Consider the following 10,758-nt stretch of genomic DNA (forward strand, 5'->3'; position numbering starts at 1 on the left):
AGCGGTTGTTCCCATTTGAAACACAGCAGCCATTTTCGAGCGCTTTTCCTTTGTTCGTTGGACTCTTTTGACACCTTGGATTTCCGCAATTTTTACAGATACCTAGGAGATCTGTCGTCGCTTATCCACAGCAAGGACTTTGCCCTTAATATTTCCGCGCGATCTATGGCCGAGCGTAGGCGAAGTGCCCGACAGCTGGCACGAATCGCGGCGAAAGATCCCGAGATCAGTCCGTCAATATTGAACTCGTGGACTGTTGTGAAATTGCGCCAAGAATTAAAAAGAAGAGGGTATCCTACAACAGGCTTGAAAGCAGAATTGGTAATTTTCTGTTGTACCTGAATTACATATGTTTATATGCTGTTCTTTAATAAGCTTCGCGTTTCCGCGTTAGCTTTATTTAAATATTTATCATTTATTTCGTTTCCGCTGTACTCATAGATTGCACGATTAGAGAGTTTAGATGTAATACCCCTAAACGAAATGTCCGAAGAATCTACCAATTGGTAAGCAGATTCCCTTTTTTACCGTCTTTAAGGCTATTATTTGATTGTAATCATATATTTTACACTTATAGCTATGATAGAAAGACATACATCGAAAGAAATAGTTAGGGGTGTAATTCTCATGGTTGTCTTGCAATCATACGTCCTCACTGTGTCTGCATACGTGTTCAAATCCGGCGCACTGGTATTATTAGTTTATCCGGGAAAATACTCATATTTATGTGAATTGAAGAATTCTCTTTTTCTTTGCTGGCAGTGATTTGTCAATTCATTATTTACTGTTTTAGTCGCAAGTGTGGCATATTTCGTATTTTAAACCTTAGAGAACTGGAAGTTAACAAATTCATTTTCCGACGAAAGTTAGTCGTGACATCCACGTGTTTGATTAGCTGTACAGTGTTTGTGATATGTTGTTCTGGGGTTCATTGCAAAGAAAATTAGTTGAAGAAAGATTGTCTGATCTCTTTGATGTGTATGATTTCCTCCGCTGCAATTGAAAGTCTCAGTTTCAGTGTTATTAGAATTTATCATATTTCCTTTCTATTCAGTTTTTTGCTCATTTATTTTTTCTATCCATGATGTGTGATGATGTCATTCAGTTTTCTTTGCCAATTTTTTACTTATTTGCAATTCATGATGTGTCAATTGTTTGAAATGTAGAGAATAATTTTGTCATTTCTAAGTTCTTTTCATTATTTAGCTGACTTTTCAGCTCAAATTGACAATTTTTAATGTCTGAAGGAATAAATTAACATTAGCTTTTGAGAAAGTATATTTGCATGAACTACTTTAAAATCACTTTTTACATTTATTGAAATCAGTCAATGTTTATAAACAATTTATTTGACCTGTAGATTCCTCCAATGACCAGACATTTCCATCACTGGGGGGAGTTGAAATGTTTCTGTATCAACTCGGCAAACTCATTTCATCACTGAGTTAGTCTCTTAGCTCTGGTAGTTCTTTTTGCCCTGTTATGTGTTGTCCTATCCACTCTCCTCTTGCCTTGGTTCTCAGGCAATGAATTCAATTTGCCTCTAGCTGTTTTTTACTTCTGAAGTATTCAGTTCTTTTTCATTTGTAAACCAAGTTGCTCTTTGATATGATAACTATGATGTAACAGAAGGATCTGAGATCTCTGTCATCACTTTGAACATACTGGTACTTACTTACTGGTTATTACTTCCAGAGTAGGGGGCTTTAATTTTCAGGGGTTGATTGAAAAAATTAACATTGTTTTTAGGATATAAATACTTTCAGAGGTGTTTCATTTTATGAGATCTTCTGTGTATTTTAATGTTAGGATTTACCCAATATTCTCTTAGAGTACAACTAACAATAACTGTCACAAAGAGAAATACACAATCATTACCAATCACTAGTTTTCTGCTCAAGGTCCCTCAGTATCAACCTATTTTATAATTTATATATGTCAATGATTTTGTGATCCAGAAAGTTAACTCCCAAACACAGCATGAGTGCAGAAATGTTTAACACATTGTGATATTATTGTCTGTAGGATCAAAAGTTGTATGTCTCCTTTTCCTGTGTACTGTTTTATTGTATATTCTCTTGTAGGATCCACAATTTATCAGTTAGTTTTCTCCCACAGTGATCCACCTTTGACTGCCATTTGTTTGTTTATCTATTAATGTTTTTGTTTTCAGTAAGCAACAAACCTCCTCTGCCAATACTGGAGGAGCAAGGCATAGGGAAAAAATGAATCAAGGTAAGAAGAGTGATCTTAAAACACAGAATCAAGTACATCATTATTAAAAGAAACTATGTGAAAGTTCTTCTATCAGACTGAATATAAACCTCTTACCTTTACTATTTATAAATAAACTCTCCATACTGTTTGTCAAATGTTTCCTTTATTTTTATGTCTGAGAGTTTGGTGGTAAATCAGACAGTATTCCCTTAGTTTTTCGTTACCTCTTATCACCCAATCAGTGGGGTCCTGATAAGGTAAATTCCGACAAGCAACATGACTCTGACAAAGCCACATGACTCTGGGACAAAGAGAACTGTGAAATCAACAGCTACATTGGCTTTCTAAAATATGCAGTGTATTCAGGTAGAAGAAATTGTATTTTACAAACAAGTTAAACTTTCCATGAGTTTTTCCTCTCTGTATTCCCATGTCACACTTTGCAAGGTTATTAATTAAGTTTGGTTGATAATAAAAAATTATCCTAACATAAAATGGTTCTGGAACAGAATTATGAGGACACATTTACATTTAACATTCTATCAGTGGCTTTGGGCAACATTGTGGCAGCGACATGAAACCTTCCAAAATTGCAACATGAAAAGCTAGCTTTTAAGGTTTGAAACTCAGACAGGAGACATATAGGCTCCTCCCTCCCCCCCCCCCCCCCCTCCCAACAGGGCTTCATTAATCAGAAGACAGAAAATTAATGTTTGCCAGAATCAATTATCAAGCTTGGCAGCAAGTTGATTTTAAGACCTCGATGATATTGAAATAATGAATTATTGAATTGTATGTTCATTTGATCTCTGTGTTGGACTAATTAGAAAGTGAGAATTTCCAGCAGATGGATTTGTGAGGTCTCAAAATATAATCCTGTTGTTGATGTGGTAAATCAGATCACTCTTGACCATACGCTTTAGGTAGGAAATGCCTCTCGTTGAATAATTATGGGGAACTACATTTAGTTGTCAGTCAAGAATAGCTGAGCTTGACAAAGACATTCAGAAACTAGTAAAGAATAATAGTTATATAAGTTAACAGTGGATACCTCAACTTTCAGTCAAAAGGAAGGGTCTAGACAAAGAGTGCTCTCCCAATATTAATTAGTGTGAATTCAATTTTTCATGCCCTCTTGGGTAGTGTATACCTGAGGGTTACTTTTAATCTCTTCTATCCTCTCCTGGGTAGTGTATACCTATGGGTTACTTTTGATCTCTTCTATACCTTCTTGGGTAGTGTATACCTGAGGGTTATTTTTAATCTCCTGCATACCCTCTTGGGTAGTGTATACCTGAGGGTTACTTTTATCTCTCCAATACCCTCTTGGGTAGTGTATACCTGAGGGTTACTTTTAATCTCTTCAATACCCTCCTGGTTAGTGTATACCTGAGGGTTACTTTTAATCTCTCCAATACCCTCTTGGGTAGTGTATACCTGAGGATTTTTTCTAAGCTCTTCTCTACCCTCCTTACATGGTAGTCATGTTAGACAATATTCATTAGTGTGAATTTGCTCACAATGACCTAAAATATAATAATGTTGTTTTAGAGAAACATGAAGACCAGGTTCTACCCTGTTATAGTTGATTTTGGCAAGAGTGTTGTCTCTGGAAAAGCTAAAAATGCTGTTCCAAAACCTTCATACTTAAAAGGTCATTACAAGAATAGTTGTATTGTGCGGAAGCTTGTAGACAGAACAGGGAGACTGTCAGTTGAAAGCGATGTGTATTCTCTGGATTATATAATCAACACAGGTTTTGGACTTTAAGTTCAAAACCATGACTTGTATAAAGAAGGGTTTGTTAGAGTTAGCCTTAAGTAGGCCTAGCCTTCGATCACGGCAGTGAAATCAGCTTTACTGGTACAGCTTTTTAGGCTATTCTTGAGTTTCTTCTTTTGATGTGTTTTAAATTGTTCCTGTTATATGTTGCTGTAACATTTGGTCAGGACTATTTGTGGACCTTGTGTTTACCGTTGTCTTCTTTAAGACATGCATTGTTTCTATACAGAAAATAAGCTTAGTGTACAGCCGCTTGAGTTATTTCGAATTAGACCCATTAAGTTTGTTTGAGGCATTTCTCTGGACTCGTGTTTCTGAACAATGAGCAAACAAAGTAGAGTTGTATCTGGAAAATGATTAGAAATGTAGTTATCAGAAGTTGCGGTTTTTTCCTTTTTGGTCAAGGGTAGCTTTATTAACTTTTTCATAGCAATTATCAGATGTCCTGGAATGTTCAGCGAACACCTCATGCCACCAAGAGAATCAAACCTTGGCTTTAATACAATATCAGACAAGTAACAAGCATCAATAAAATTATTGATTAGGGCATTATTGCTTGACCGTAAAATTCTCCAAACTATATGTAACATCTCAGAATTTTACAGCAGACAATAAGAAGGATTACTAATGACATCTTGAGAGAAGAGTGTAAATAACAGCCAGCACAGCTCCTATACAAGTTAACATTTGTAAGTGCTTCACATAGAATCTTTTCCACAGAAAATGACACCATGGTAATTAATCAAACAGTGCCAGTCAATGGAGTGAGTGCTGGTGTCCTGTCAGAAGATGAGATACGAGCACAGAAAAAAATAGATCAGAAAAGAAGACAAGGGATTGTACTTTGGCGTCAGCCCTTTTTAACTTTGACCTACTTCTGCTTTGAGATGGGGATTCTTTTACATGATTATAAGGAAAGGTAACTGGTAAAATATTCATTTTATTGATTATTAATTTTTTCTGTTCTAGGAAATATTTTCTTATTTAGTCCTTTGTCTGTTAACAGTTGGTTCCACAAAGTAACTTCCTAGATTGAATGTCAGAATTTTTTATTTTGATAGAGTATTGCATTAAACTGTAAGTTAGTAGTTTTTATGTAGGCTTTCATGCAAGTGACATATTTTATTAGTGAATCAAATAAATTAGTATGTATGATATTAGAGTGTTTTTTTTTTATTTTGTTAATTTGCAGGGTATTAAAACACAAAAAAACAGTTTCATCAATAGTCCTGATATCAATTTTAATGACTCTGGTATATAATTTGGAGGGCTCCCATCAAGAGGTAATACATTGACCTTTTTTTTTCTTAACCTGTGTGGGGTGTTAACCCTTCAACTCCCAAGATATGATTGTCAATTCTCCCCTCTAGCTGTTAAAAATATCCTTGTAAATTAGTGCTAAGAATTTGGTGCAAGATCAAGATAACAGCTGCTACCTGATAAGTTTGAATATTCTCATTACCTGTTTACTGTATGATGTAAGGATATTAGAGGGAGAAGTTTCAGGTTTATCACTTCTGGGAGTTGGTTAAAGCACATTTAGAAATTAGAATGATTTTCAATTGAGTTTGAAGTAATCTGAGATTTCTCCAGGTTCACTTTACTTGGTTCTGTAATTGGTCCAGAAAAGAAGTGCAATGATGAGATTATCTAACATAAACAGTGGTATTTGACAAGATTATTTAAAGGGAAATTTTTGTTTTTATTGAATAGTATGTGTGTCTCAGCTCTAACTTTTACAGTGTAGTAGTGAACCCTTACACTCAGGAGACAGACTGACCAATGAACAGGACATGTTTGTTGAGTAATGTAAGGCCATGACACTCTGGAGCACAAGGTCTGTGTGACAAACTGCCATGTATTTGCTCCTTCCAAAATACATTACTGTGACTCACCCAGTTTTAGTTATTTTGGAGCTCCTTGTTTCAGTGGCATAAATCTGTTGTATTTGTAAGGACAGATTTTCATCAAAATTCTCCACTCATAAAATTGTCACATGTAGCCGCTTGGTCAAAGGGTGAATAGTGCTATCCACACTGGATAGATCTCTATCCAGTGGGTATAGTGCATTACATTTTGTTGACACTTATCCACTGGATAGCAATTTATTTCTGGATAGGGCTGTCTCCCCTTTTGAGCAACTGGGCCATGGGGTTTTTAGAGGTACAACCAATTTAAAAGAGGCTGTAAGGTGACATGATCCACTCCTTTTTTATGCAGAGCTTAGGTCAGCTGAAATCAGTGTTGCTGTGGTGGGCGTATTGGGTTGGTCTTGGCATTCTTTCCTCTGTTGGCCTTGGCACTGGACTGCATACATTCCTTCTGTACTTGGTAAGCAAGCATAAAGTTGATTTACTTGATATACAAACTTTGTGTGGCAAGTGCTGCTTGTGCATTTTTGGATTAACCTTTCATCAAAAAGACAACACTCTAACAAAGTTCTAACACTTGAAATGCCAGCTTTAAAACTTTTCTAGGGTGGCCAATTTACATTATCAACTAATTTCATAAAATTAATTACCTTGTTGTATATCCACCAGTGCGGCACCACAGTTTCTTAGCCCCTTACACCCTATGATCAGTATTCATGTTCTCCATACTGTTCTCTATACATTTCTTTAGGTGCTGACATGGAGAATTTGTTTAGCAATCAAAAGCTTCTTTTGTTGTTGATCATTACGTTTATTCTTGTAACCTTTATATTGGATTCAGGGGTGATATTTTTTTTAGGAGAAATTAGATGCTTATCACTCTTAGGGGTCAAAGGTTAATTCATTTATGGATATCTTGTATACTTGTTTTCCTTTCTTCTTTTCCCAAAGATTTGAATTTATGAACTTTAAATTATGTTAATCAGTTCTAACATATATTTGTTGGATGCCTTTCCCTGGATTTTTTTTGTTATTTGTTTACAATGATTGTGTCCTAGATGCAAAGTAGAATTTTAACTTCTCGCCTTGGCCTTTGACATTAGTCTTTAATTTGCATAGTGATGATTTTTGTTTGAATCATACCCAGTTCACATTGTGAAATCACAAAATTTAACTTCCTTCTCATGTAATTTGTATTCCTTTTATTTTTTCTAAAAGGGACCTCACATTGCATCAGTTACTCTGGCCGCCTGGGAATGTGGCTCTTTAGACTTTCCTGAACCACCGTACCCTGATGAGTAAGTCATTTTAATACTGTAGTTATTTGGTTATAAGGTGCACCGTTTTTTTCAAGAAATTCTTAATTTCTACTAAAAATTACTGCCAAAGTTTGGGTGCTTCTTTTAGGCAAATATTTTCCCAAAAAAGTTTTTTTTTTATCACAGTTACTGGTACGATTTCAAGCAAATAAAAGGACACACAGTGTTGGTCATTGACTTTTACAAATATGGTCTCTGCGGTACGTTAATTCTTGTTTAATCAAGGCTTTTGTTTGTGCACATGGTTGCATGTGCGACAATTCTGCTTTTGTTAATTAACAGTAAACTAAAATCAATACGTGACTTTTTCGCTTTTTTGTAAGTTTATGAAAGTATTTACAATAAACTTGACTGATCTTTACTCCCCAAACAACAGTGCGCCTTATAACCAAGTATTTTAGCGATATTTTCAGTTTGAAAACATGCAATAATGAAGTTGCTGAATTGGGGGTGTGTCTTATAGCCGAGTGCGCCTTATAACCGAATAACTATGTTACCTTTGGTAATGAGTGGATCATTTGTGGTATCAAATTCTCACATAATACATTTAATTTGTGTTTTTTACTATTATTATAGTATCATACTTAACCCTTTAACTCCCAGAAGTGATTAACATAAAACTTCTCCCTACAATATCCATACATTCTTCAGCAAACAGGTAATGAGAATATTCAAACTTATCAGGTAGAAGCTGCTATCTTGATCTAGCACCAAGTTCTCATAACTAATTTACAAGGAAATGTGTCGCAGCTAGAGGGGAGAATTAACAATCAGATCTTGGGAGTTAAAGGGTTATCAATGGAGTTTACATGTAGGTGTTTGTTTCATAGCCTTGCTGCCTGAGTATCATTAAAAAAGAGAGAGAGAGGGAGAGAGGGAGAGAGAGAGAACCCTAATTTTTTAATTCTTATATCTAAGAGTGACTGGCATCCAATTTCTCATTAAAATATCATCCCTGAATAAAACATTCAGGTCACCAGAATAAAGGAAACGATCACCAACTGAAGAGGCTCTTGATTGATATGGAGAATATGCATTCTAATGTTAGGATTTAAAGGGTTAAGTTGGTTGTATTACAGACTGTGATAATCTCTTAAATCTCTGTCTTTAGCTTTGCTCATCTCATATGGTTTATTATTCCCATTTTGTTGTTTCTCACCATTGTTTTTTAGTTTAACTCATTACTTTGTAGGTAAATAATTATTTTTCAGTTGAAGGAGATAGTCGGGGAAAGAGGGGGAATACCCATAGGAAAGTAGGCAGGCAGAAAAGATAACTTGAAGCTCACTTTAGTCTTTCGTTCAGTAGACGGTGGTCTCCAAAACTGGCAGCTGGAATCTAAAACCATTAAATTTTGGCAGCACCAAAAAAGGCTTCCACAGGAGTTGATAATCATCATAAAATTAATTTACTAGATTAACCTGTTGTTGAGTCTGAAAGGCTGACATTTCAAATGTATGCCTTTCACTCTGATTAAGGCTAATGCTGGAAATGCCAGATTTGCAAACTCCTGGCTCTTGTACATGTACCTATACAATCAAGCCTGAGTGACAGGAAGTGAGCATCTTTAGTACATCTGTATACTGGTGACTTCTTTTAACCTCGATTGATAGAGGTACTGACAACGATAATGACCTTGCTCTTAGAATTCAGTGTCCTGATGGCAATCACACATCCAATGTCAACATGTGGACCATTATGAGCAAAGTCAGGATAGAAGCTTTTATGTGGGTAAGCCAGTACCAAATGTTCATCTGTTATTCCACTGTCTATTGCAATGAATAAAAGAGGCAAGTTTCTTTAGAAACTGTGGTGCTGCATTGGTGGGAGAGTATAGCAGGGTAATTTCCTATCATCAACTGAGTTGATAACATCAAATTGACCACTGTAAGGAGTTTCGGTGCTGATGTTTCAAGCATTAGCCCTTCCTCAGAGCAAAACTCCTTAAGGTGGCCAATTTTAGGTTATCAACTCAGTTGATAATATGAAATTACCCAGTCTATATCAATGTCAAGTTGTTCGTGAACATTGTGTGGTTTCTATATGGTGCTTAAATTCAGGGAGTTTTTTAATTCAAGTTGGATATCTTTCACTGCTTTTAAAATACATGTAGAGCTTCAGCCTACTTACCCTTCAACCTCTAAGTGTGACTAGCATCTCATTTTGCCTTAGAATATTACAGTTATGAGAATAAGGGAAGCTGTGATTAGCAAGAAGCAAAGTTCTTGATTGTTAAACAAATTCTCCTTGTCAGCACCCTTGAAAATGTATAGAGAACTGTTTGGAGAATACACATACTGATGTTAGGGTGTAAAGGGCTAAACTTGAAGTACCAATTATGTTAATTTTTTTAGGGTGCAGGAACTGCCATTGGAGAGCTACCCCCTTATTTTATGGCCAGGGCAGGTAACCAGTTATGGGTGACATGTCCTTGCCGTTTAATCAAAGGGAATTTCTGATTTTGTATTTTAAAAATCACAATTTTTAAAATTTCAGGAACTGAAATATTTTAATTTAAATGTTCAGGGAAGGTTGTACAGAGTGTATATTAATGAACACATCCTTGACAGGTCAATAACATTCATGAATTTGTCACTAAGTCATGAAGAAGGGACTTGTATAGGTTGTGAGGGAATTTTCTCAATGCCTAATTAAATGGTATAGGGATGGAGTTGATGACATTTCAGACCAATCACATCTTGAAACTTGTGAACACTTGATTGCCCAATAAAAACTATACTCAACGAGGATGGTGGAAAATTTACAACTTCACAACAAATGACCACCTGTTATATTGCATTTTTTTTTCTTGCAAAAAAATATTAAGTTGTATAATCATAAATAGCCAAGCTTCAGTTGTTTGAAGGCCAATTAGCATTAAGCTAGGGTTAAATTTTAATCTAGGTTTTTTATATTTCTTTGTTCAAAAGCCTTTTAGGGAAAAATTTCCCTGTTCTTTTTAGAACATCCAATAACCAAATTGCAAGCAAAGAGATTTGAAATGAACTTTCTTTTGAAGCTTTTAGACCTGAAATCAAACTTCACACTAATCCTAGGTTATCTTAACTGAGCTTTGAACAGCTTGGACAAGGTGGTGTTAGTGTAGAGGTATTGTGTGGCTGTGATGTATTGGGTGTGAAAATAACATCTGTCAGGTCTTTTTCCTTTGTTTTACACAGGCCAAACAATTTTTAGTTGCCTGCTTGGGTGAATACACCAACGGTGAAATTTCCTTTAACGAATTTCCTTCTGTTTTCTTCAGCACGTTTGTCAGGAGAAGATCCTGATGATGAGGAGCTGGAAGAGGTTGAGGAATTAGAGAGAATGACTTCTCTTGCCAACCAAAGCTTGTGGACTAGACTTAAGAAAATGGTTCTTGATTTAGTGGAGCGTGTAGGATTCTTTGGCATACTTGTGTGTGCCTCGGTAAGTAAAACCTGTTCTTTGTGGGTCATTATTTTCCCTATCAATACACAGTTATTCCTTCCATTTGAACAGTCGAGCGATACAAACTATCGTCAGTTTTTTCTACTTTCATGAGGCAATCTTCATTCAGTTGACACTTCCTC

General features: G+C 35.8%; 1 protein-coding gene across 2 annotated transcripts in view; it reads left to right on the top strand.

Moving 5' to 3' along the window:
- The window catches only part of LOC113677193 (vacuole membrane protein 1), a 14,118-nt gene continuing 3,360 nt past the window's right edge, over positions 1 to 10,758 (top strand). The window contains exons 1-10 of one of the 2 annotated variants that reach the window (XM_027193958.2): positions 1 to 321; positions 442 to 506; positions 2,174 to 2,235; positions 4,720 to 4,918; positions 5,192 to 5,282; positions 6,220 to 6,330; positions 7,089 to 7,168; positions 8,836 to 8,920; positions 9,544 to 9,595; positions 10,452 to 10,615. In XM_027193958.2, coding sequence (XP_027049759.2) covers positions 166 to 321; positions 442 to 506; positions 2,174 to 2,235; positions 4,720 to 4,918; positions 5,192 to 5,282; positions 6,220 to 6,330; positions 7,089 to 7,168; positions 8,836 to 8,920; positions 9,544 to 9,595; positions 10,452 to 10,615 — 1,065 coding nt within the window. In that variant the 5' untranslated portion in view covers positions 1 to 165. The remainder of the gene's footprint in view (positions 322 to 441; positions 507 to 2,173; positions 2,236 to 4,719; positions 4,919 to 5,191; positions 5,283 to 6,219; positions 6,331 to 7,088; positions 7,169 to 8,835; positions 8,921 to 9,543; positions 9,596 to 10,451; positions 10,616 to 10,758) is intronic. The other variant, XM_027193959.2, reaches the window with a different exon arrangement.

The sequence above is a fragment of the Pocillopora damicornis genome, chromosome 12 (genome assembly GCF_964200805.1).
Source record: "Pocillopora damicornis chromosome 12, jaPocDami1.2, whole genome shotgun sequence".
In the NCBI taxonomy this organism is placed as follows: domain Eukaryota; kingdom Metazoa; phylum Cnidaria; class Anthozoa; order Scleractinia; family Pocilloporidae; genus Pocillopora; species Pocillopora damicornis.